General features: G+C 40.7%; 2 protein-coding genes across 7 annotated transcripts in view; one reads left to right on the forward strand and one right to left on the reverse strand.

Annotated features, from left to right (window-relative positions):
• The window catches only part of LOC129733881 (cadherin-23-like), a 66,446-nt gene extending 57,228 nt beyond the window's left edge, over window positions 1-9,218 (forward strand). For all 6 annotated transcript variants that reach the window (XM_055695456.1, XM_055695458.1, XM_055695457.1 and 3 more), the window contains exons 15-22: window positions 7,030-7,153; window positions 7,220-7,327; window positions 7,392-7,877; window positions 7,937-8,052; window positions 8,114-8,280; window positions 8,339-8,707; window positions 8,766-8,829; window positions 8,892-9,218. In XM_055695456.1, coding sequence (XP_055551431.1) covers window positions 7,030-7,153; window positions 7,220-7,327; window positions 7,392-7,877; window positions 7,937-8,052; window positions 8,114-8,280; window positions 8,339-8,707; window positions 8,766-8,829; window positions 8,892-9,035 — 1,578 coding nt within the window. In that variant the 3' untranslated portion in view covers window positions 9,036-9,218. The remainder of the gene's footprint in view (window positions 1-7,029; window positions 7,154-7,219; window positions 7,328-7,391; window positions 7,878-7,936; window positions 8,053-8,113; window positions 8,281-8,338; window positions 8,708-8,765; window positions 8,830-8,891) is intronic.
• The window catches only part of LOC129733887 (uncharacterized), a 302,189-nt gene that overhangs the window by 205,166 nt on the left and 69,408 nt on the right, over window positions 1-27,615 (reverse strand). The window lies entirely within an intron of this gene.

The raw sequence follows: 27,615 nt of genomic DNA on the forward strand, positions 1-27,615 counted from the left end.
TCGGATAGTCGAATAACCGGATATCCGGATATTGTATCCGAACATAGTTTAATGAGAATTATGTAAATAAATACTTACGAGGCGATGGGAGATTGTGGAAAAAGCCATTTTTTGCGTTACATTTCATTCGAACGGGCCTAAGAGCTAAACAAAATCCGGATAGTATATCCGGATATCCGACTATTCGATTACCCGTATCCGGATCTCCGGATATCCGGACATCCGAATAGTATTCGTTCACACATCCGTGATCCGAGCTTCGGATAACCGGATCACGAATATATCCGGTTAAAAGTCCCAGCACTAATTGAAACTACTCCATAGAAAGCACTCCCGGCGTAAAACCCGAAGACTTTCCAAAACAAACCGTTTAGCTCGTCCGGTTGTTTGAATTTTCATTCGCAGTGTCGTAAGATTTGTCATTTAAGGCCTTAACACGATGGATACGTTGCGGCTGCGTTTGCGGCAATTCGACAGTTAGCCCATACATTTACTGTCACATTGACGTCAACGCAACGCAAACGTATCCATTTGTCAAATAACATTTGCGGTAAAAAAATGGACAAAAATTGCCGATTTTTCATGGGTTTACCTTTAATCGCACTGACGAAACTACTCATGCATCATTAATCATTGTTACCCATGAGTTAGCGAAAAAAAATTTGACAGCTCTATCAGTCAAACTCTAACTGTGAGGGCGAAAAAAGTGAAGCTACTCCTTTCAGAAGTGTGCGCGTTCAAAGAACGGTACCTCGCCGCTTCAAAAACGGACATCGTGCGGCACTTTGTGGACGCCGGGTATGCCGGTTCTGGCATCTACAACATCTTGACTCTATTGGACTACGATCAGAGCATCGAAAGAAAGCCCGGTTCCGAACGGCCAACGACCCTGAGCGACAAGAAGCTTCAAAGGATGCTTAAGAGGAAGACCGAGGGAAAAGTGGCTAAATCGCTGCGTGCACTTGGCCGAGAGGTTGGTGCATGCTCTAAAACAGTGAAAAAGTATCAGGAGAACATGGACATACATGCAGAAAGCGGCAGTCCCGTCCACTGGTCTCGGAGCTGCAGGCAATGACGCAGCGACAGCGGTTGAATAAGATGGTCAAGTCGATTTTCCCGGCGAATCGCGACGTGGCAGTGGTATTGGACGACTAGACCTATCTTACCCTGGATGGCAATGACTAGCAGGGCTCTTTGTATTTTACCTCCCCCACGAAGGAAGTGAGCACCGAGGTAAAGTTCATTTCACAGACCAAGTTCCCCAAGAAGGTGCGGCTGTGGCTGACAATCAGCGAGAAAGGGATGTCAAAGTTGCTCTTCTTTCGCTCCGGGCTGGCCGTGAACGGGGAAATTTATAGTACGAAGTGCCTGACAGAAGTTGCGTCGTTCATCAAGAAATACCATAAGCGCGAAGACACGGTGTTCTGGCCAGATTTGACGTCGGCCAACTACTCGAAGCGATCGTTGGAGGAGATGGAGCGGCTGAATATCGATGTGGTACCGAAGTCGGCGAATCCGCCCAATGTCCTCCACCTGCTTCCCATCGAGAATTTCTGGGCAAACTTGAAGCGCAAGATCTATTCCAACAACTTTGTCGTGAAAACGGAGGGAGAATTAATAAAAAAAAACGAAGAAAGAGCTTAAAAACATGGCTACACGCATGTTTTCGTCTGCCATGGCGAATGTTCCGGTTAACTGCCGAAAAGCTGCACGCAAGAACGTAATATTTTTTTTTGCGAAGAAGCTAACATGATAACCTTCCATGGGAAATTTATCCAACTCAATTATCTGTCATAGTTTTTTTTTCATCACCATCTGAAATAGTTTTTTTCTCACCATCTGAAAAATTTTTTTTTTACCGCAAACGTTAGCTGTCGAATTATCGATACTTATCGATAATATCGATAAGAGCCCCGGAATTATCGATTGTTATCGATGTCTGTTTTGGGCGATATTTCCCATCACTATCATGGATGTGTGGTTATGAGACGGAGGCATCAAGTGTAAAAGGGGAAACAATTTCTCGAGGGCTCCATTATTACGGGGAAGCAGAAAGCAACTATCTTCGACATAAAACAATCTTCAATTTCAATGATAAAATAAAACAAAAATACATATAAACATTACTTCAAAAATAAACGGAAAGTAGTTACTAAACTAAATTTAAAATTTATCCAGCTCTTCCTCAGTTTGTATGGTAATGGGTGGTCCGCCAACTGTATGCTCAACATATACGATGCCATCCTTAGTGTAAACCCATGTCAGCTTACCTGCCTTTTTATGTTGTAGTGCAGCCAACTTCAGTTTTCGTGCATCGATGGAGAGGTTCTCGTTGATATATATTCGACGATCTGAATCAAACCCAATATGACGCAGCTTGAGGTCTCGTTTTCGTAAATACGCGCTGTAGAATTCGTCCCGTGTTGCCTTCATTGCAAATTCGACAACGATGAGCCCGTTGCTGTCTGAACTGCTGCCGGATTTCATGCGCCTGGTTTGCGCCATTAAGGTGGTTGTGTTGTTAATTGCTAGGTGTTTTCCGATTTCCGTGAGCAACGAATGTAGGTTTTCACCGTTTTAAAAGGGAATGCCGCTTATGATGAGCTCGTATCGATTTTGCAGAGCTCCATTTTTTTGGGATATACCGTCCACTCGCCAGTTCAGCGAATCCAATGCCACATCGTGGTGCTGAAATTTTAACGCACATTCATCCTTCACCGATTTTATGTCGTTCTGCAGTTCCGTTTTAACGGAGTCAATTTTGCTGTTTACATCGCTAATTTCGCTCCTCACCGTGTCTATAAGTTGTCTCGTTTCCACAAACTGCTGCATCATCGTCTTAAACATACCTTCTAGCGTGATCGAATTCGAATTTACATCATCTTCCGCCGAAATAATTTCTGGCCAGTTCTGGCCGTCAGTCCGCTGCCGCTTGTTTGTCGATGCAGTGTTTTTATTAGAGCCACCGGCAGGCGGAGTACGTTGAACATTTGCCATCGTGTGTAGCGGAGAAAAAACAACGTCAACGGTTGTGCGAGCGATATAGCGAGTCTACTGATGCCAATTGGTACGCACAATAGAACTGACGAATCCACAGTTCACTGCAGCTAGATTTCGATCACAAGTTAACGTCCAGCCGAATAACGAATGAACTAGATAACACGCACGGGATTAATACCGATACTTTAATTCACGATGGGATAGTTAACGGTAGAGAAAAACCAAAGATAACTAGAACAAGATACCTAACTTCCATATTTTTCATACATTTTGAACACGACCGATTTCCGACGGTTAGTGCTGCCATCTGATGACTTAAATTCTCATAAAATTGTCACTATGAGCAGAACCGATTTATCGTGCATAGTCCGTCATTGATCGTTGAGCTGTTCAAGATTGTATATGAAAAAGGTGTAGCAGTTTGGTCAGCTCGACGCTTAAGATAACATGCAGATTAATGATATTGTCATTTTTTGCACTTAATGCTATTGCCATATTTTTTGCACTCCAAAGTACAAAAGAAAAGTGTGAAATTGACTGTTAGAGTGGGAGTTTATATTGAGGGGATATATTTATTTTTAGGTCCCATTCTACCAACACTTAAAGTTCGATATGTCGCAAGCCAGTTTTCAGCACCATGGTGCATATGGTCTGGTTCACCGGGGCACCCGATTTTTGCTTTATTAACCTCAGCAAGAGTGGAAAACTTGACTGTAGAGCGTGCTTATAGCGGTTATCAGATAGTTCTGATGGTACGCTCAATTTTAAATGATGCGCTGATTATTCTTGATTCTTCCGGAGAGTTTGATGTTTGAAAACTAAACATTCGTACACATTGTTAACATTTTTCGGATGGCAGCACCGCACAGTCGTTTACATGGATACTGAAAAAATTGTTTCACCTTTCAGCAGTCATGTCTTGGCCTTGTCGACAGTTGATTTTGACGTTAAGTATACAATATATTAACATTGTATAAATTAGTTCGACTTTTGCTCACGCGCAGCGACAATCATGTCCGATGAATTCTGCAAGAGTTAGGTATCTTGTTCTAGTCATCTTTAGAAAAACGGTGAGAACTTTACTTTTGAAGCAATTCAATCCGCGACTATTTTCGGCACATACTCGCGCCGCTCGTGTTGCCAGAATTCCAACTGGTGGAGCGAAACGATAGCAGGCCTACGCAGTGCATGCCTCCGTGCAAGACGGAGGATGCAACGCGCGCGTTCCGACGAGCAAAGAGCGGAACGCGTGGCCGCATTCAGATCCGCTAAGGCAACGCTTAAGAGCGCAATCAGAGCCAGTAAACGAGCCTGTTTCGAACGACTCTGTGCCAGAGCCAATTCGAACCCGTGGGGTGACGCCTACAGGATCGTTATGACCAAGACTAGAGATGCGCTAGCCCCGGCCAACCAATCACCAGCGATGCTAGAAACGATCATTCAGGGCCTCTTCCCAAGCCACGAACCAAGTCCCTGGCCTCCGGCTGACGAGTCACCACCAACCGTGAGTGACGGTAGCCGTGCAGAGGCAGATGATGCGGTAAGGGTGACAGAAGATGAATTGATCGAGATCGCAAACTCCCTGAAGGTAGGCAAGGCTCCTGGACCAGACGGAATCCCGAACTTGGCCATCAAAGAAGCCCCCCGGTTTGTTCATGTGGTCATGCAGAAATGCCTTGACGACTGCCTCTGCCCGGACGTGTGGAAGCGCCAGAGGCTGGTGCTGTTGCCGAAGGTTGGGAAACCACCAGGTGACCCATCGGCATACAGATCAATCTGCCTGCTGGACACGGCGGGCAAGGTGCTTGAGAGGATAATCCTCAAAAAATTGGGGAAATATACAGAAAGTGAGAACGGTCTATCAAGCAACCAGTTCGGTTTTCGAAAAGATGGGTCCACGGTGGATGCATTTCTCTCCGTCACCAGAACGGCTGAGGTTGCAATCCAACGCAAAAACGAGTCAATTAGAGAGGTGGAGTTAAAGGCCGCGTTATCCATACGCGTAGTGGAAGACTGGATGCACTCCAGGAAACTAGAGCTAGCGCACCATAAGACAGAGGTTATTGTTGTAAATAACAGAAAGTCGGAGCAGGAGGCATCGTCAGTGCTGGTGCATGCACTATCGCCTCAAAACGCTCCTTGAAGCTTCTGGGGGTTATGATCGACGACAAACTCACGTTCGGGAGCCACGTCGATTATACCTGCAGGAAAGCTTCCATGGCTGTAGCGGCGCTATCTCGCATGATGGCAAACAGCTCGGCGGTCCGTAGCAGCAGGCGCAAAATCTTTGCTAGCGTGACTACATCCATACTTAGGTATGGAGGGCCAGTGTGGTCCAGCGCCTCCCAAGTACGGGGTATGCACCGGTGAGCGGAACGCTAAGCACGTCACGATGTGCCGATGCCCCCCTTCGGATGTCCGAAGTGCCCGGCTAGCAAGCAGGCTACCAAACTGCAGGCGTGGGGGTGATAAATTAAACCTGAACCACTGCTACGTTGCTCAGCAACTGCTATACCAAGTCACTGTCGGACATTGGACTGCCGAAACGGTAACCGGGTATCAGATAAGTCAGGGATGGCAGGCATATGAACGGGGGAAGAAGGGGGGGCATCCTGAAGCCGTTGGTGGTGGCGGGCACTTTAACGCTTAGCTTGTTGAGTGGAGAAGTCGCTGCCCTAATCAGAGAGGTCAGATCTTGTCTGAAGCTTTGGTGAAGCTCAACTTGGACTAGGCCAACGTCGGTGCTACAGGTGCCTATAGCAGAAACGGTGCGGAATCGATCATTGACGTGACGTTCGGCAGTCCGGGACTGGAGGGTAGACAGATACACTCACCAGTCGGTCAGCTTTAGCATGGACACGAGGCGGCAAGCGACGGGTAGAGCCACTGGAAGGGCTGGAAGACATCGCATTTTGATGCCGATGTATTTGCGGAAGTAATAGGATGGGTCCTCGAAAGGGGAAGCGCCCCCCTGAGTGCGAACCAACGTATTGCTACACAATCGCAGGCGTGCAACGCCGCAAAGTCTAGGTCTTGTCAGCCTAGAAATAGAAGGCCTTCAGCATACTGGTGGACCGACGCGCTACCCGACCTCTGCAGTGTGTGCCTTTGTGCGAGGCGGAGGATGCAACGCGCGCGCACCGATGCATAAAGATCGGAGCGCCAGACAGCATTCAAATCCGCTAAGGTGAGGCTCAAGAGGGCAACAAAGGCCAGTAAACGAGCCTGTTTCGATAGACTTTGCGACAGTGTCAATACGAAACCCCTGGCTGCTGCTGAGTCACCACAAACAGCGACTGACGGCAGCCACGCAGAGGTCGAGGAAGCGGCAAGGGTAACGGAGGGTGAACTAATTGAGATCACAAACTCCCTGAAGGTGGGCAAGGCACCGGGACCAGACGGAATCTGAACCTGGCCATCAAGACAGCCATAAAGGTAGCCCTCGGGATGTTCAGAGCGGTCATGCAGAAATGCTAGGACGACTGCCTTTCGCCAGATGTACCTGAGGGTTGCGTGCGCGTATCGAACCGTGTCATACGAGGCAATATGCGTCCAGGCTGGCATGATGCCTATCAGCATCATTGTCTACGCGGATGTAGAGTGCTTCGATCAACGTGACACAAGAGGTATACCATATATTCACCACCAGAAGGTCAATTTCGATAGCCAGGTGGCAGCGGAAATGGTCCAATTCTACCAAACGTAGATGGACGCACCGACTCATCCGGTAGCTCCCGGCAGCACACTCGCCCTTCTCCTCGAAGTAATGCCTAACGGCGCTCCCAGGGAGATTCGGGTTCGACAAAAATGGAGAAACGTAGACGACTGCTCCTAAACTTGACCCTGATGGCGAGTTATGCAGTCCAGTATGGTGTCGCGAACAGTTTTCAACTGATCAGATATAAATAGGGGGGCCATTCGATATCAAAGGTCTTATGCATGGGTATATTCTCAGGCTCTCTCTGAACCTTCGACTATTTTCTTCGAACATTCAAAGCATTACAAATGACAAACCTTTTTTTCTTCCAGGTCACTGTCATCGCCACAGACGGAGGAAATCTTTCGTCTAAACCGGTCAAGATAGTTATAGTTTTCATAGACATGACGGGCGAGCCAGCATTTGAAGACACTGTTTTCGAAACTGATTTTACAGGTAATCATAGTAAAATCGTGTAAATAATTTCCAGCACTCGAATCTCATTACGAGTTTTTTTTTAAGAGAACGAACTCGGTCTAGCGGAAACTCGAACCATACCGGCTGCCGATGATCCGAAAAATGCCGAGCTTCCACCTGAGGAACACAAAAACGTGTTCTACTTCATCGACGGTAAGTCCATCATGACTCACCATGTTCTTTGAACCGATCCGCTATCCATCCCGATTCACTCTAGATGCCTACGGAAGTTCCAGCCATCTGTTCGAGCTGAACAAAGAAACTCGTGTTCTTCGACTAACTCAGGAGCTGGACCGCGAAGAAATTGCTTCGCACGAAATTCGAGTGATTGCAACCAACAACATCAACGGACCCACAACGTCGACGCCCGCCGATTCGAAAGCGGCCTTGATCGTGCGTATCAAGGTGAACGACGTCAATGATAATCCTCCCAAGTTCCGATCCGATACGTACTCGGCTGGAATTACCTCGAACGACTACAGTGGGAAAATTTTGTTCACAGTGGTAGCCGATGATCCGGACGAAGACGATCTCGTAACGTACAGTATCGACGCGAGCTCACTGGAGGCACAGGGCGACAATCTGCCGACTTCCCCGATGCCGTTTAACATGGGTGCGGAAAACGGTCAGCTGTCACTGGCGACTCAAATACAGAGCACGATGAAGGGTTACTATACGTTTACGATTGTCGCCACCGATCTTGGTAGGATGCAGATTTTTAATCCAACTAATCTAAAAACATTAAACAAAATTTTCCGATAGTTGATCACACGGACAGGGCATCTGTGAAGATTTACTTAATAACGGAGTCCAATCGGGTTAAATTTGTGTTCCTCAACTATAAGGCGGAAGTCGATACACCAGAAATGAGAAGCTTCGTAAGTTGAGCAACTCGATTATCTCATTGCCATGCCTAATCTAGTAATATCCTGTGAACAGCTGGAGGAGCAACTTGGCGCACACTACGAGATGGCTTGCAACATCGACGATGTAGTTCAGGGTAGTCTTGGGGGGGTTACACGGGCTGACGAGGATCAAAGAGTCACAGACGTAAGAGCACATTTTATTCGTAACAATGAAGCGGTCGAGGCCGTCGAAATTCAACAGTAAGTTTGGTAAGAAATTTCCGTTCACTTCACTCCAACTTTTTTTTGTACATTCTAGGCGTTCCAATGATCGCGTTTTCGTGACTAATCTTAAGACAGCGCTTTCTGCCCGGCAGCTTTTGCTGCAGGATGTTCCTATAACGAGCGTTGAGGAAATAGAAGAAACGAATGAACTGCTGAACATCGTGTTGATCGTAGTTGCGTCCGCTCTGGGCATAGTTTGCGTTATTCTGTTGGTCGCGTTCTGTATCAAGATACGTAGCCTCAACAGACAGCTGAAGGCATTATCGGCTACGGATTTCGGTTCTATTGCGTCCGATATCAACGGAGGCAGAAAGGTTCCGACGTCGAATGTATTCGCGGTGGAGGGCTCCAATCCTGTGCTCAACGATCACGCGTTTCCCAAAGGCGCTTTCGATGATATCAGGTAAAGCTTTCAAATTGTTGTATCAAAAGCCTCAATCCAGCACCGGTACTTGTTTTAGCGTTCAGTCGTACGAGTCGGACTTCGTGGGAATCGATAACGACTTATTTAAAACCGATCGAAAGGTAAGCCAGAGTCTTCTGAGTGCACCGACGAATTGTTCGTTAATTTGTAGTGTTTGTTATAGGACGACGAATTGAATCCACAGCTTATTGAACATATCAAACAACATTCACTAAATCCGATGGTGAACGGAGGAGGCGGCACTGGTCAAGGAATCACACTGAGGAGAGAAACAGATAGCACGGATGAACTGACGCATAAATTCTGATGAAGGTCGGATTTTTGTCACATGGTTTTACTATCATACTCATGTCTTCCATTACAAGCGGTAGTCAAACCAATGCAAATATTTATTCGGCTTCGCCCTTTAATAGACCAGTGAACTATGGTTTCGAACGGTAGTGAACAAAAATACATTAAGCACTGAAAATAAAACTTATAATTAATATAATTATTTTTGTTATGTTGCTAGTAGTGTTTGAACACTTTGAAATTGGAAGATAATAGTCAAACCGTCAAACTGTCAACGTTGGTAAATGTTACGTAGTTCCTAATTGAGCGATTAACTGTTTTGGTCAGATGACAAACATTGAGCTTTCAAATTCATTGAGCTTTATAATTGTATTTGGTTTCTGTATATCATAGCTGGGAATGCTCGGTACAAAAAATCATACCGGTCAACCTCCCATCCCGTCTCGTAGAGAGGGGAGTGTGTCGCACAGATGAATTCAGAAACACAAATCTTCAATAATTTTTATAAAGCTGAAAAAATAATAGAAACTATTAATGATAATTTATTCTAGTAGCTCACAGATGACATTGGTTTTGTACCATTAATCAGTGTTCTGTAAGGTTATTTTTCACGCTTGGTCCCACTGTAGTGTAGAACGAAGGGTAAAAAATTCGGATGTGGAAAGTCGAAAAACAAATTTCTCATTTTTTGCTTGATTATAATAATCAAACCCGCGTCATGAAAATCACGTTGGAGAAAAATCGGGATCTATATCCGGTCTATAATGAAAAAAGAGTCAAACGAACATGAGAATGGCGTTCTTTAATGCGCTCAAAAAATCATCAAAATTGTTCTATCCAAGTAATTACAAGTGTAGAACGGAAAAAAGAATATTACATTGTTACATGCGGATACATTACATGCGGATGCGGATAGGTGATTACGGATGCAGATGTAGATGCGGTTGTCAATTTTCATGCGGATATTCGTAGCATCCACTGTGTTTTGTTTGCTAATTTGCATGAACATGTCCCTCCCCAGCGCAAAACTAAGTTCCTCCCCAGTGCGAGCAGCAAATACACAATGGAAAAATTTTCTACATGTATGAAGCGATATTTTTCCTAAACATCCGCATAGTATGATGCGGATGTCAATTTTCATGCGGATGTTCCACTTTTACGGATGCGGATGCGGATATCCGTAACATTCCTACACTGAAAAAACTGGGCACGCTCCATCCAAGTGTTTCATCATTTGGGTATAAAAATGACTCTGCATCGTTATTTAAAGAATTTTTTTTTTTCGAATTCAATCATTTTTCACTTTCGTTTCAAGTTGTCACACACATCAACTTACATCTATGAGCCACACTTCATTTACGTATGATTCCAACATCCTTTTCAAGCGAATTGCACTTGAATCTGCCCCACTGTTTCATCACAGTGATTATCATGTGCGAAACACTTTCAGTTGATATGTTTTGTTTTTATATGTCAAATGAAGTGCCGTTTGTGCTAAAAAGTAGGAAAATGGTGATAGAAGAGTCAGCGAGTGTCATGCGGCTTAGAAATTCGACGATTTTCCGGACTACATCTGTTAATTTTTGCAAGGTATGTAATTTATGTCATGTAAAAGAATTGAATTTTAATCTTATTCCGTTCTTCTAGCTCAAGATCACAGACTTTCTGATGCCGCGACGACGCGAGACAGGACATAACACTTATTATTCTTACAAAACATAAAAAGGAGTAAATTTATCTTCTTCGTCGACCGGTTTCGGGCTACGATCTTGCCCATCAGCTGGACGATGTCCGACTAGTTACTTGTGGTAGTTTCCGATCCTGATACGCAGAGAGTTGTACTGTATTTACAGCTTCGTTAGATGGAAGAGAGGGGACGATATTGGGGGGTCGTCCTCATTCATTAGTGGGTGGTCAGTGGTAGTGATGTACATGGATTCCCATGCATTTAAGTGTGCGGTTTTTTGTACATTTTTTATCAGTTTAACCTTTTCCCAATCAACACTATGTTTTTGGGATGTAGTGTGTGCTGCCACACTTGAGTCATTGACTCGATCGTTTTCTACTGCAGTTTTATGTTCTCGCAGTCTAACTTTAAGTTTACGCCGAGTTTGGCCAATGTAAACAGCGGGGCAGTTTTCGCAGGGGATTTTGTATATGCCTGATTTTTCCTCCGGAGGCACTTTGTCTTTAAGATTAACCAGCAGATCTTTTGAATTGTTATTGCTTTTATATGCAGCGTGGAAACCATGTTTTTGAAGTACGGATTGGATAGAATTTGTCAATTTTGGATAAAACGGAAGGCTGATCCAACGCTTTTCTACTTTCTCTGGCTGTAGTGTTGTGCAGTTCTGTCTGTGTTTTTTCCTTTCGTGTTTCCGGAGAATTTTGTCAACGAAAGTTTTATCGTATCCATTCAGTTCGGCAGCTTCATGTATTCTATTTCTTTCGGTTACGAAGTTTTCGCTCTCCATCGGTATGCTGAAGAGCCGGTGTACCATCGAATGGAAGGCTGCTTGTTTTTGAGCACCGTGATGGTTGGAATCTGAGGTAATGTATCTGTCTGTGGATGTCGGTTTTCTATATATTTCGTACTTTAGTGTATCATTTTCTTTTCTGTTAATTATAAGATCCAGGAATGGTAGCTTCCCGTCGGATTCTTTTTCTACCGTAAATTTAATTGTACTATGGCGGGAGTTTAATAAGTCTAGCGTTTGTGAAAGATATCGTTCTTTTACCACTGAAAAGATGTCGTCGACATAGCGCCTTCAAACTCGCGGGAAATATTTTTCTTCGAGCAATCCCATTTCAAAGTCGCTCATAAAAGCTTCTGCCAAAAGTAGTGACAATTTATTGCCCATGCTGAGCCCAAATGTCTGTCTGAAGAACCTACCCCTAAATGAAAAATAGTTCTGGTTCATACAGGTTTTCGTTATCAAGAGATATGCTTCGATGTGATTGGGGGGTACACGTTTCTGTTCCAGATGTCTGCGCAGACTATCCAATGCATTATTCACTGGTACGCTGGGGAATATAGCAGTTACATCAAATGACACCAAGATTTCTCCCCTTTTCGGCTCTATATCTCGCAGTCTATCCACTAACTCTACAGAATTTTTCACATTCATGCCATGGGTTATGGGGTATTTTTTCATCTCTTCCACCACCCAGGCAGCCATCTTTTCCATCGGTGTACCGATATTTGACGAAATAGGACGCATTGCTAATGGGACTTTGTGTATTTTTGGGAGGCAGTACAGCGCTGCAACTCTTGGATTGGGAACGTGAAACTTACGTTCCAGTTTATCCTCTCCCAACAGGTGCGCAACTTTCTGCCGAACGGCACTCGCTTCTTCCGTCATTGCATTGAGCGGGTCTCTGGGTTTGCCATTTTTAAATTTGTGTTCCTCGTACGGGCCAGTGTTGATCATATCAAAGACTCGAGCATCGTAATTTCTGATGCCTTCATCTTTACGCTAGAGGCAAGTATTTGTTTACAAAAATATCAATTAATGAAATTAAATTAATTAAATTCTTTGTTTGCTTTACAGGCTTCTTCGACAGCGAAGGAAAGTTTATCTTTGGTGATTAATTATTATAGTGAAATTTAAACTTTATAAATAAAACAAAGGTTACATTATATGCAATCATTTCCAAAAATTGTTTTTATTTCAAAATCGAATGAAAATCATTCAAAGCTCGATGAACATTCATTTGAGTTTCAAAATCAAAACACTTTATGTCTATATGTCACAACACGAGAATTGAAAGTGTTTTCCCTTTGAAAATGAGGTGTTGCACGATAAATAATTCTAAAGTGTTTCGCATATGAATTCTATATGTTTTGACCAGTAGGGCGAATTCAAGTGCAAAACACTTTATAATTTCGTGTCGATTTCTTTCAGTGTAGTGAGAATGATAATAAATTCCCAATTCGTGCTATCAAAACGCAAAAATTATGTTGGTTAGTACCGTTAGTACAAAAGTGGCTATTATATAAAACTTGCAAGCAAGTAACTGCTTGCTTACAAGCCAGCGAATGTTGGGCAAACATTTTAAAATACCATACCTCGATATAAGGCAACCTCGATATAACGTAACTCGATATCAACGATAATAGATTGATAGGTTAGGAGAACGAAGGAGTTTGATTGGCTTGGTAACGAAAACATAGTAAACAAACCTGATGCTAGAAGCTTCTACGTCACAAAGTCTCAATATTCATCACAACGCACTGGTAGATATTGATAAAACAGAACTATAAGCAACAAATACAACTATTGAAAAAAACTTTTCTTTGTTGCTTTGGAAATCAATTTATTAACATATGGTGAAGAGGAACTGTTTTAAGTGAAAATAGTTCCGGTAAAACGGGTGAAACACGGGTTATTCACAACATCAAGAGACTTAATTTCAAATTTTTATCCGGCATTTAAAAAAATCAACATTTTTAAGTTATTAGTTAAATTAAATAAATCATGAATCAAAATCAATTTTTATTCCACGGTGTCTATTTTTCTAGCTAATTTCTCCTGTAATAGTACAACGATTTCGAAAAATATCATTTTGTCTCACCTTAACTATCTCTTTCCGACAATTCAACTGCGTCCGCCAGAACATCCAGGCCACATTTCCCATCGACTTGGCAATCGAATTGTAATACAACATTAGTTTCTTCGACGAAATTCTCATCTTGATTCTTTAGGACACAGTTTATTGCTTCCTCGGTTTCCTGATGAACTGTGCGTTGTGGTGAAACGATGTCCAACACTTGACTCACACGTTGGGCAAATAAACAATTTTAACCTTTGGTACTACAGCATCTTCTATAAAGTCAACTACCAAGTTTTTGTTTTTTCATCGTTGCGGTTGTTATATTCAGTGTCCAATACTGATGAATGTGAAGTCAGCGTATCGCCTCTTTTGTGTTTCTTGGTATAATAACGAAAAGTTGAAACAGCTGAAATTCTTTTTGACAGTAAAACCAGAATAAGTACATATTTAAAATGATTATTGCCTCACCACTTTCAACGAGACACGGTCGATGGTCGACAAGACACCGGCAATCGAAGTCCTCCTATTTGAAGTACTGGGAACTGGGAACACACAAACTTTGCATCAGCTGACAACGGAGACCCACAAAATTGAGTCCACTTTTTTCGGGTTGGTTTATGCCGCGGAAAACTCTGCATGCTAACTGGTTGTTTATCTTTCTGTATATGGTATGATTAAATTTCACATGATTTTGCTGAGCAAAACGGCATTAGGTCCACTCCATCAACTTCACAGAAATGAACGCACTCAAATTTTCAAAACGAAGTTTGTGACGTAATATCCCCGAGTGCTTTGATCGGATTTAACGTTGGGCGTGTATATATAGAAAGCATGCAACATTTTCGCTAATACGGCTGTACTGCCGGTACCCGGATAACTGTCCCATAATGAAAAACAACATGCTGAGAAAACGGCGATTTAATATTATCCGTGAATTTTCGGATTTCCAGCAATTACATCCAGAACCAATGACCATAACAGTTTCATGACAGCACAAGTTTATCGTTGGGAACAAAAAACCATGGATGAAATTGGTTTTACGTAAAATAACTTGAAAAAAAGACAAAATGGGACAAAATATGCGGGTACATTTCAAAAGTACTCGCATATTTTGTCCCATCACATATAAATTCAACCAGCAACCGGCAGTGTCATTGGCAACGTAGATTGTACTACAGAAAGACAACATTAGTCTAGTTAATTAAATGACATACTTCCATATGCCTAAAATAATCCGATATACACTAATCTGGAGCAAAATTATATGTTTGCAATTTGTACCACTATGCAGTGGGACTGTAATGCGGGTACTTTCAATATGAGACAAAAACAACTTGGTATTTTTTCCATGTTTTTCCATACGAGAGTATCAATTTTATTTTTTTTCCAGAAAATATGATAACAATTAAATCGATTCCCGATGATAACTCAAAATTGACCAAAATCAGTATGGGGCAGTTATGCGGGTACCGGCAGTGTCGGTATCTGCCTAACCTCTGCTCTATTAATATTGACTCGATGTAACGTAACTCGATATAACGTAACTTTTACTTCTATATAACGTAACTTTTTTCAATTTTTGAGGTGTATAAGTACCGTAAAATAAGGGTAAAATTGACATTTATTTTTTCAATGTTTTATGACTGGTTATACTGGTCTACGAAAATTGTCTTAAAGGGACATAAGAAGTGTTTATATGTATATACTTTTAGGTGAAGAGAAATAAGTTTTTGTGCACTTTTAAGTAACCATAAAGAATTTTGCATCAATAAAAAAATATTTTTTTCGTGCTTCGACATAACGTAACGAAAATAAAAATAAAGTTGCCTTGTATCGAGGTATTACTGTATCTCATAAGCAGTTCCGAATATCAACAGTTGATTTATGGCGACTTTGCTTTTTTTATGGCAAAAATGATGGTCACTCGTTTCTAATTAATTCTCAGTTAAATAAGAACCGTGTTACAGTAGAGTACAATCAAGTTGATCATGTATTTCTATATGAGACAAAAATATTTCTTCTTTTATTTCAAAAATCTCACCAAGAAAACTCACTAACAACTTTGAAAGCTCTTAACGCAAAGAGCACGTTATTTCTATGTTCAGCCCGGTGCTCACGACAAAGTCATAGATCTTTCGTGCAAGTTTTGATAATATTCAGCTCAGGTTACACTGAAACAAGTCGACATACATTCTTTATTAAATTTGTCCAATGAATTTACCGTACCAAAAGATCTCCTAATTATAATTGATTCTATTAGAGATCTTTTTGTATAAAAAGTGTGATACAATAATTTTAACGAATCGCACAATGAAACAATAATTATCGGATTTTCACTTCTATTTTATTTGATATTCATTTACGTCTAACATGTGTGGTAAAAAGTTAAATTTACAGGCAATATTGCGAAATACATTTCATAAAGTAGATATATAAAACCGTCATGTATCGAAACCAACATATAAATCTTATTGATAAATCCAATAAAAAACATGTCGCCGTGACTTTGGACTCAGTTTACCTGTGAAGTTTTGTTCTGTCGTTTGGATTTGGTATCGAATCATCCAGATTCAAAACGGCTACACCACGAAAAGACGGCGTCTTATTGAGCGATTGGAAGTATATTTCCTAATCTCCAATAGGTAAGTTATTTTTATATACTTCATTTGAGTTTAAACTTACCTATAGATATTCACAACTATAGATCATACCGAAGAAATTGGCACTTATCAAATCGTACCATCGGCCAAACAACGAACAGACCATTGGAACGCGGATCAAGTGGCCAACGTTGAACCGGTAATTTCCTTTTTAATCATCATTTGTCATGAAGTCGGTAGTGAAATCTCTCGAAAGTTGTGACCGCCACCGACCGACGTAGTTAATTTTTGCTTTAATTTATAGGATTGCTTTATTCCAATAAGAGATATAGATTTTTTAAAATTAATATTATTTTTATAATAAATTCTTGTATTTTTCATAAACAAACACTTCGATTTGTTTTCATGTACATATCATATGACAGAAACAGTCCCTTTAGTGAAGTTATTCCTATAGGATAATAACAAGGAATGCATGAGATTTTCCTATGAAATTGTTATTGTATGTCAAGATATAAATTATGGCATTTCCAATGAGTCTGATCAATTATATGTTCTTTAGTTTTTAAACGATTTGCATATCTATTTTAAAAGCTTGGTAATAAAGTGAGTCTATCAGACGATCCTATAAAGAATGCATGACACATTTTCGATCACATCGTTTTGATTGGAAATTCTAATAGTGCAAATTTATAACACTCCCATATAATCTGAGCTTGTGAGATTATTTCAGTGTAGCGGGGGATAGTGAAAACTAGTGATGCTCAATTTGTTTAAGTAAATTGACGTCTTGACTTGTTGCCTGATAAGTTCATGTTTTAAGCACTTAATCAGTTACTCAATGGAAAAACCAGGGCTGGTGTCACACTATTTTTCCGAGTGGATAGTAAGGAATAGAAAAGGTTCATGAGTGATAAGGCGTTGCCAAGGGATCAACAATAAGATGTCAATGGAATGTATAAGAAGAAATTGATTTTCGAATTTTGTTCAGTAGTAATGTTTGCATTGCAATAGTGGGCGTTTTCGGAGAAAAACTAAGACGGATAGTTGAGCTTGAAAGATTTCCCATTGAAGCCAATCATATAAGCTCACCTACAAAAAAATCCACGCCTTTGCGGGTGGGCTTCCGGCAATTAACCGGAACATTTGCCATGGCGGACGAAAATACGAAACAAAACATCTTTCTTCAGTTTATCTATCAATTCCTTGAGTTTTCGCGACAAAATTGTTGGATCAGATCTTGCGCTTCAGGTTTGCCCAGAAATAAGCACTTCGTCCTATAAATTTCTGGCTAGAGCCGTGCACTGGGTCATTGTCAAGGTTTGGGAGGAAGAACGAGTACCGGAGGAGTGGATGGAGGGTATTGTGTGTCCCACCTACAAAAAGGGCGACAAACTGGAGTGCTGCAATTACCGGGCAATCACTCTGTTGAACGCCGCCTACAAGGTACTCTCCCAAATACTTTGCCGTCGACTATCACCATTTGCGGAGCAGTTCGTGGGGCACTACCAGGCGGGATTTATGGGTGCCCGCGCCACCACGGATCAGATATTCGCGGTTCGGCAGGTTATGCAGAAATGCCGCGAATATAACGTGCCCACACATCATTTGTTCATCGATTTTAAATCGGCGTACGACACAATCGATCGGGACAAGCTATGGCAAATTATGCACGACTACGGATTTCCGGACAAACTGACGCGGTTGGTCAAAGCGACGATGGATCGAGTGATGTGTGTAGCTCGTGTTTCGAGGGCACTCTCGAGCTCCTCCGAAACCCGAAGAGGGCTGAGGCAAGGTGATGGTCTCTCGTGCCTACTGTTTAAAATTGCCCTGGAAGGTGTCATTAGAAGAGCGGGGATTAACACGAGTGGCACGATATTCCAAAAGTCGGTTCAACTGTTTGGTTTCGCCGACAATATTGACATTGTGGCTCGGACCTTTGTGAAGATGGCGGATACGTACATCGGACTAAAGGCTGAAGCCAAACGGATTGGACTGGTCATCAATGCATCGAAAACGAAGTACATGAAAGGAAGGAAGGAAGGGGAGAGGACAGTGCTAACCTCCCACCTCTAGTTCAAATTGGTGGTGATGAAATCTAGGTGGTTGATGAGTTCGTGTATCTGGGCTCACTGGTAACTGCTGACAACGATACCAGCAGAGAAATTCAACAGGCCCTATGGCAGGAAATCATGCATACTTTGGTCTCCGGAGGACGCTCCGATCGAGTAGAATTCGTCGCCGCACCAAGTAAACCATCTACAAGACGCTGATCAGACCGGTAGTCCTCTACGGGCATGAGACATGGACTATGCTTGTGGAGGACCAACGCGCCCTTGCGGTCTTCGAGCGGAAGGTGTTGCGTACCATCTTCGGTGGACTGCAGATGGAAAACGGAGTGTGGAGAAGGCGAATGAACCACGAACTGCAGGAGCTGCTTGGGGAGCCATCTATCGTTCACACCGCTAAGATAGGCAGGTTGCGGTGGGCTGGGCATGTTGTAAGGATGTCAGACGACAGCCCGGTAAAGATGGTTCTTGAAACCAATCCGTCAGGGACGAGACGGAGAGGTGCACAGCGGGCAAGGTGGATCGATCAGGTGGAAGACGACCTGCGGACCCTACGCAGACTGCAGAGCTGGCGAACTGCAGCCATGGACAGGGTTGCCACATTTAAATCTGTATTTTTCTTTGAAAATATCTGTATATCTGCATCTCGGGTCAAAAAATCTGTATTAAAAATCTGTATCGAGCAAACTCAGAATATTGGATGGAAACATTTTTACTTGCAGAATATATTTAAACGAATTCATTTTTCTCTACGTGATGTTCATGCAGGTTTTGCTAATTTTTGTTTTTAAGTTTTCGTTTATTTAATATTAGTATCTTCTCCTTGGTCTGCAAGGTAGCTTTCAGCTTTCGAAATTGAGCTCATTAGCTTAGAGGCCATGCAATTTCGGGTTTCAACTATATATTAAAAGTATATGTTCTAAATCAGCAGAAGAGTGTGGATTTATTAAAAAAAATCTCACAACGCAGAGTTAAGTCATTTGTTTCAATGAATCTTCCGGTCAAAAAGTTTTTTTCAAGCGTGTGAAATTCGTTAGATAGCCCGTGTCGGTCAGTTACTGCTACAAATTTGGGAAATTGACGCATCAAATCGTTTAAATTTTCCAATTTCACGAACGATTCAAGACCTAGGAGCTGCCGTTTTTACAACAGGATCGGTGGAATCGCATCTCTTTGCAATTTGTTTTACGAACTTTGAATAGAAATAGAAATCGAAACGTTCATTTTCGAGCTTCGTTCAAGTCACATTCCACTTCTTCCGCATCGATACCAACATAATCCTAATGTTGTTATATTTTTACAAAACTTTGAAAATCGTATAATTGAATTCTACCTTTGAAATTGATTTCAGTTCGTCGGTATAACCAAAATAATCTGTAAAATCTGTATTTTTGGCAATATTCTGCAATTCTGTAATACAGATTCTGTATTGCTGTTTCAGTTGAAAAATCTGTAGAATACAGAAAAATCTGTATATGTGGCATCCCTGGCCATGGACCGAGTGGAATGGAGACGACTCTTACGTACAGCAAAGGCCACACCACGGCTTGGGACTGTTTGGTAAGGTAAGGTAAGTATAAATTTCACTGTTCACGGCCAGTCCAGAGATGCTTTGACATCCCATTTTCGCTGATTGTAAGCCTCAGCAGCACCTTCTTAGAAAACTTAGTATGTGCAAAGAACATCATCTCGAAGTCTACTTATCTATTTTTCTCTTAGGTGCAACCGTGCAAGACGCGAATATTTTCGATTAGTGCTGCTGATTTGTTTCAATTGTTGTTGTGTGTAAACATTAGATATTTATAATATGGAAGTGTTTATGATGAATTGGGTTGTTTAGCTATTCACGGATTTCCGATTTTTATATATCATCTGAAAGAGTGTAATTTTCTAAGCAAAACGTGATTTTTTAAAACTTTATATCACTATCCTTCGATTTATAAATGAAGAATAAAAACTTGCTCTAAATCTCTACAATGACAGTTGGTATATGAGCGAACTGTCATTGTAGCGACTTCGAGCAGATTTTGAGCAGTTTTAAACCGTGATTTAAAAACAGAAGGACAACGATAGAAATTTTTTTAAATCACGTTTTGCTTAGAAAATGCAGCTCTTTCAGATGATAAAAAAAACTGATATAGCTAAACAACCCAATTGCTGAAGCAGAATGTACGAGTCGTTAAAATTTTTCGTGAGTGGTTAATCTAGTTAATTTGGTTTGATTTAAGACGGTACCGGCAGGCTCATTCATAACCTACTTTTTCTGCCACTGGTATTTTTTACAGGTGCGTTCAGTATTTTCTTCTTCTTCGTACATTTTCTTTCGTACAGTTTCTTTTGGTAAATTCTACAGACTGCTCGATTTGGAACATTACCAAAAAGCTGTAAAAATTTACAACTACTCACTTGTTGGTTTCACAAGCTGTTCCGTATTTTCGGAAACACTGAAGATTTTGCCCCAGTTCAGCTGTTGCGATTACGGTAAAATTTTACCGAATTCGGTGTTTTATATTAAGTGTGTTGTTAATATTTTCGCGCTGGTAGCGACTATAACATTTTCGACAAATACCGGCATGTAAGAGTCGCGTAGCTACTCAAATTAAGTAGAACTTTTTTCTGTACACTAAGAAACATCGCGATCGTAACTAATTTTCGCGAAAGATCGGCCGAAATAGGCTAGAACTTGCCTCTAAAGTTTTGCGGTTCTTCTTTTTTCTAGTTTCAAGTCAACTGCGCGTGTCAAATTGTGCGCTCGTGTTGTCAAAATTGTCAGCAGCAGGCTGCGCTAGTATATAAAAATGTTCAAGTTGATGATTGGATTTTATGGCATCAAACAAATTAAAAATTTGGTAACTATGTACTGTTAACAATGATAAAATTATGCTTGGATTCCGTCCCGTTTCACCTTAATATTTTTTTTACTTTTGCTTTACTGTGTATTTATTCTAAGTCAGTATTTTATTTAGAGGCTACTTCGCGACACTATACACTGTAAAAAAACAGTTTTCTTCAAAAAATCATAACTTTTATAGGTTTTATTCTACTATGTTCGAACAAGCATCAATGTTTAGCTAACAATGTGTAGTTTTTGTAAAAAAAAAACAAAAGGTTATCTGCTCTATTAGGTTTTACCTATTACCATCAGGGGGTAAACGATGACCAATTAATTGATTAAGTTAATTTCTCGTATAATGGATCTTCATAATGCAGAGCACCTTCCTGCAAAAACTTGGTTCTCTATGACTCCATTTAGCCCCCGGACGATGATTGGACAAACCTGACAATATACCATATTTTATTAGAAAATTTTAACTTTTTTGTTTTTCAATTTACCATTACCAAATTTTGACATATTGTAGTAAAGATTGTTTTCTACAATGTCTAAGATGATTTTTTTCCTTTAAAAAGGTTTCTGAGAAAACTTTCTGAGATATTCAATTCGCGTTGACGGTGTTGCTGATATTTGTTTGGTTTTTGCATGCGAAAAAGAAGGAAGGAAATATTTTTGCTTTTGTCATCACGCACATTTTGACAATTACATATGAGTGTTCACGTAGGTGCAAACAGCCTTCAAAATCTCTTTCAACGCGAATAACCCGAATATTGTCCTTTCACAAAAAATTAGAATGCAGGGTATTTTCAAGAAAAAGAAGAAGCAACACCCGCAACTGTCAGACATCTCAAACACTGGTAAAAAAGTGCTGTAAGGAATAGCAATCGATACACGTTCAATTGGGGATAGTAAAATGTTCGTTATTGAAATACAAAAATATCCGAATAAGTTTTATTCTCTACACCTCATTAGTTAATTATTTGTATTCTTATTTGTTTCTTAAGCCTGTATTACACTCTTTGACCGAACGTCAAATATTTGTCATTTTTTGACAGATAAAAATTTGGTCAAATATTATTGTTTGTCACTCTCAAATTTTAACATGGGGCAAACACGGGCAAACAACAATCATGATGTCAAATAAATTTGACCATTATGTCAGAAGGTCAAATATTTGACCATTAGACAAAGAGTGTACTACAGGCTTTAGGTTTTCGTTTGTCTTGGTCGAGAAAAGAATATCATATTCATCATCAAAGGCATGTACGATTTATTGCCATCAGCGATGGGCACCATTTCGCCTATTTTTACTGGTTTGTTGAAGTTCGCATGCTTTTGTCGATTTGATGTATTTATCACAACAATGCCATGATATATAAAATAAAAGTCGTGGGACAATTATGTCTAACATGTTATGATAGTAATAACGCTACATGTTATGATAGTAATAAAGCTTATTTTTGAAGAGTCAAGAAACAGACATAGAAACAATGCGCTGTACGCTTTTGCGGTACTGGAAAACATTTATGTTATCCAAGGAAATAAATTTCCAAAACAAGACTTTCTGGAGCTTAGGAATTCTCATGCTGGAGCCAATAGAAGTTATGGGGAAATTAGGCCTTCGAATTTCGTTTAGCGGTAGGGCTCAGAAGCTTCGGATTTTTGATAGAAGTAAATGTTAAACATAAAAGGAGATGATGTTAACTGGTAATTTTAGTGATTTTAGTTCCGTGAACAGTGAAAAAATAATGTGGTATTCATAAGACTAATTTTTTTGGCCATGGGCCAAACGCCGAAGTTACGTGACAAGTTGGTTGACCTCGAAATTAGAGCGGAGGCAACGCCATGGGGACCATTAAATATCGAAACAGTATTTTGCAAACAGCTCCAAATGGCCGAACTATAACAATACTAACGAAGTCCGAAACTTCAAGTAAAACTTGGCACAGAAAAAATATTTTTCACAGAGTATCCAGCTTTTTACCCACCCTAATGGCGTTAGCTAGAATGAGAGTTCGTAGTATGCGAACCTCTCTTTTTACGTCAGTTTTGGGATTTCTGATGAATTGGCAACACAAATGTTGCCAGCTCTATTTTTCTTTTGTTAAAATACCTCAAGATTTTAAACTGACGTTAGCAGAGTTGTCAAAAGGGTAGGTAATTTATTACGAACTTTGCATTATAGCGTCCGCCATTATGGCGTGTAAAAATCTGGATACTCATGCACCTTAATGGCGCATGCCATAATGCGTGTTCGTAATTTGTTAACCTCTCTGCTTACATCAGTTTCGTGATTTATGGAGATTTAGCAACACTAATATTACTAGATTAAATCTAGTAATTTTTTTCCTGGCAAAATACATGAAGAGTCGATACTGATGTGAGCAGAGTTGTCAAAAAGGTAGGTAACATATTACGGCGCGTTAAAAGTAGGATATTTTTTCCTAGAATCGCCACTTTATTACCTACAACTTTTTCGAACACATTTTTTTGACAAGTTCTCTTAAAAAAGTAGTCGTGGGTCAACATAAACAACTGATATGATAAAAAAAACTCTTTTTTAAAAAGAACAACTGTGAAGAGTTCCAGCAATATCACAAATGACATATTGAAAAATATATTTATTTATTCATTTGCTATAAAATGCCTCTTCATCAAAATGATGGACGCTATGAAGTATAGTTGAGATGCTCTTTTGAAGTGCATTCAAAGCTGCAAAAATTTAAATTAAGTGATATACTTTATTTATGTCATAAAACTCAAACCATATATTTCTCTTCCGATGGATCCTAATATCATCTATAAGTTGTCAAATTAAAATATACTTAGTTGATGTCAAATCTTTCACCTTTGTGTTTGATAACGGCCCGTGGATGCTTTTCGAAGTCATTGCAGGCCGCACGCACAACTTCGTTCGGCATTTCGCCCCGAAGCTTCACCAAACGTTTTACACTGTGTCCAAACTCAAATGCCTAACGTCGTCCAACTTTTCTAGCATGTATCTCCAAATACTGAAGTCTAGCGGAATCAGATTCCGGTAACAATGCAGGCCATTCAGATGAACTGATGAAACAAGGTAAATTCTGTTCACACCATTTATGAACGATCAATGCCTTATGCGATGGTGCTGAATTCTCTTTGGTCGATATACCTCCCCAAACCATCACAGCTGACGCATTTTGATATCGCTCGACTGCTCTTTTATCGGCTGGTATATCACGAAGACATGCTTCATAAACACGGTCATTTTGCTTGTTCAAAGTTGTCTCCAGAGTAAACAACTTTTCGTCCGAAAAAATAAATGTTGTGGCCTGCGTGCGTGTTCAGCATCAACCGAGGTCTAGCAACCCTGTCGGCAATATTTTTACGAGTTGATCCGTGAATTTTCTGCTTCTTAAAAGCTGAATATCCAAGATCCTTTTTGGTAACATTTTGCGAGGAAGTGCGGCTCATGTTCATTTCACACGCCATTTTTCTTGTCGAACGGGGTGAATTTCATCGGAAACGCTCCTTCACTGCTTTGATGACCGCTGGAGTCCAAACTCTCCGTTTTTTACCAGGTTTCTTCTCGGAAACAACCAAGCCTGTAGCCTTGCAACGCTTGATGGTCCTGTAGAAGAATAATCCGCATAAATTCAAATGTGACAGCTGCCTCTCGATCTCGGTGTTGCTCAATCCTTTCAAGTGCAAGACCCTTATTTGAATCCATTGCAATTTTCTTGGGAGCGGAACTGAAAACTGGCTATATGTATTCCGAATAAACAGTAAACACGTCACTCTTTAAAAAAAATGCTCAGATGTTTGTCATGCTGTGACAGAAAATTCAACGAGGGGCACTCGAATACGTGTGTCACTTCTATATTGCCACCCTGTACACATACATAAAAAGTCAAAATTCTATTGCCAGTGAGAAAAGGAATGTACATACACTGTCAGTTTAGCCCCTTAAAAAATAAATTATTGAAAAATGACATTCTCTTAGAAAGTGTAAGGTGGAAAATGTGGAAATGTTGATGGAAATCCGAGAAGTGGCACAAGACGTTGAGTATTTATTGCCAAAAATGTGAGTTTTGATACGAGAATCAGTCAGCTTACTTGGTACTTGATGCCACCTGTATTCACTATTGAATTTCATCCCTTTATGATGTGAATAGAAGTAAACGTGTGTTTAAAAGCCAACTTATGAAGTCAACGCGAAAGAAATTTAATTTAAATTCTCATCCTTCATAAACTGTACTAAAGTGAGTAAATCTTCAACTTGCTTTGGGTATATTTAAATAAAGTGCTCCTCATCATCGTTCGAATGGTGCCGTTTACTCTAGTTTGCCATCACCCTAAAACGTTCCATTTCATCGTGTCAAAAATAATTATTTTATATTGGAGAAAGTTGGAAGATGAGACGGTTTAAAATGGTGGAAGTGAATTTCCCCGTTTAAACCCGATACTTGTCATCGTGGAAGGTTGCAACGTCGGATTTCTTTTCCGGTTCATCCATGCAATGCAGCTCTTTCAGTTTCACGTTTTCCTTCTGATCGTATACAGTGTCAACTGCTTACCAACACCGAAACAGACTATAAACATTTTTTCCTCAATTTACTGCAAGACAATAATCAACAGCGCCACCTGTTTAATCCATAACCATTTATCATAAATAAAAACAAAAGACTGTGGTTGCAATCGACACAAAAAAAAACTCAATACCTATATTTTTCAGGAGGGTGATTTAAACCCAGCCAATCAAAAAAGGATGACACTTTGGACAGCAGTGATGGCATGAACTCGTGCAAAGTTGAACTGAGTAACATTTTTCCAGATTTGAATCCAACTTGAATCTGCTTCCTCTCGATAGTTTGAGTTTTTTTGCACCGCACACTCTGATCGATTGAGTTTAAATGCGTGCAATGCATGCAGTGCACGATGTATCCAGCGATGCAGGCGATAATGTAACGCGATGAGTTTTGTTTTTAGATCGAATTCATGATTTCAAAGGACAATGCAACAAACTGTTGCAGCAGACGCGGCGCGAATTTCATCGCAATTCGATTTTTATACAATTGTTGTTATGCAGGATTCAAACTCAAATCCAACTCAAGTGTAGTGCACTGTTAGTAGGGCTTACGTGCCAACCGAAAATAAATGTGCAAGCAAGTTTTAAAACTCACTTGGATACGAGTGCAAAGTCACACTGCCTACTCTGTTGGACAGTAAAACGTTTTTTTTAAATTTCAGGTGGCGCCGCCTACCTACAAGTTTTCAAGACTAACAAAAATGACGGTTGATTTCAAAATGTCTGATTCGAATATTCCGCTAGTAAGATTTCTTTGATTTTCGATCTCTGATTCGAGTGATTATTTTATTCCTATTTTATCATTTTCCTTCGCTTGCGTAGGTGTGAGGATGAGTACAGCTCTAATTACCGCTTATAAATAGCAGGTAGTTTCCGAATGTCTAAATTAAATGTTTTTAAATTGCGGCCAAAAAACAATCCCGTTAGCTTGTGTTCACTGAGATCATATTAATTCAGTAATTAGTAATTTTAGCCTGATATAATTAAGTTAATGAGAATTCTCTTACTCTAATGTCTACCATTAATCTTTGGCCGAGTGTTGGACGTCTCTTGGACAGTGGTGGACGGTTGCGGAGCCATTGAAAGCGTATAGGATTTATTCGTGAACTGGATCTGCAATGGCAAAGCCAGTCGAATGTAGCGCAAATCGAATGAATGTTTCAAGTTAATCCCATCTGAGTGCCCTTCACTTGTTGGTCTAATGATCAAGAGAAATGATTGTCGATTACTGGTGACAACTTTTCGCTAGATGTCCGCTTGGTGAATATTGAGATTACAACGCAGAGGCCGATCGCAAAACTAATCCGCGCGATTCGATATTGCTATTTTTAACTGCATACCCACAGAGGATAGGACGTAAGCTGGAATTTGTTCTGGCAAGTAAAGTCAGTGTGAAAATCCTTCTTGTTTTCCCGATAAATTTACACGAAATCTAGTAAAGCGATAGATTAACTACCGTCCTTAACAGTAAGAAAAACACCTTTCCAATTGAAGTGCTGCCAGGGCTCGTTGACGTGACGCGCTTCAATCAACAGAGAACCTAAAATCCGACGCCAGAAGGTGCATCACTACACTCAAAAATGTAACCGGTGTGATGAGATCAGTAATTAATTAAACCGATTCCTGTGAGCACGTGGACTAATTTGTCCGTCGCTACATGACAGTTTGGTGATGGGATAATTTTGGTAGTTTTCATCACGACTGTTAATTCAGGTGCAAACTAAGACGGACGGTTCTGTCTGTGCAACTGATCAGCGCATATTTCAGAACGAAACGATGAAAAATTAATTGAAAGGTGAACTGCCATGTTACGCTTGTCTTAGATTGGATGAATTTGGTGTTTGATCTTTGCGACTACGGTGGTTGTCGGCGACAGATGCTCACGTATGATTGGCTTTAATATCGAATAGCACGTTCCATTAGCATCTTCGATTAGAATCACACGGGGTTTCACAGATCTTATTCGCTCA

This window comes from Wyeomyia smithii, chromosome 1, assembly GCF_029784165.1.
Source record: "Wyeomyia smithii strain HCP4-BCI-WySm-NY-G18 chromosome 1, ASM2978416v1, whole genome shotgun sequence".
NCBI lineage: Eukaryota > Metazoa > Arthropoda > Insecta > Diptera > Culicidae > Wyeomyia > Wyeomyia smithii.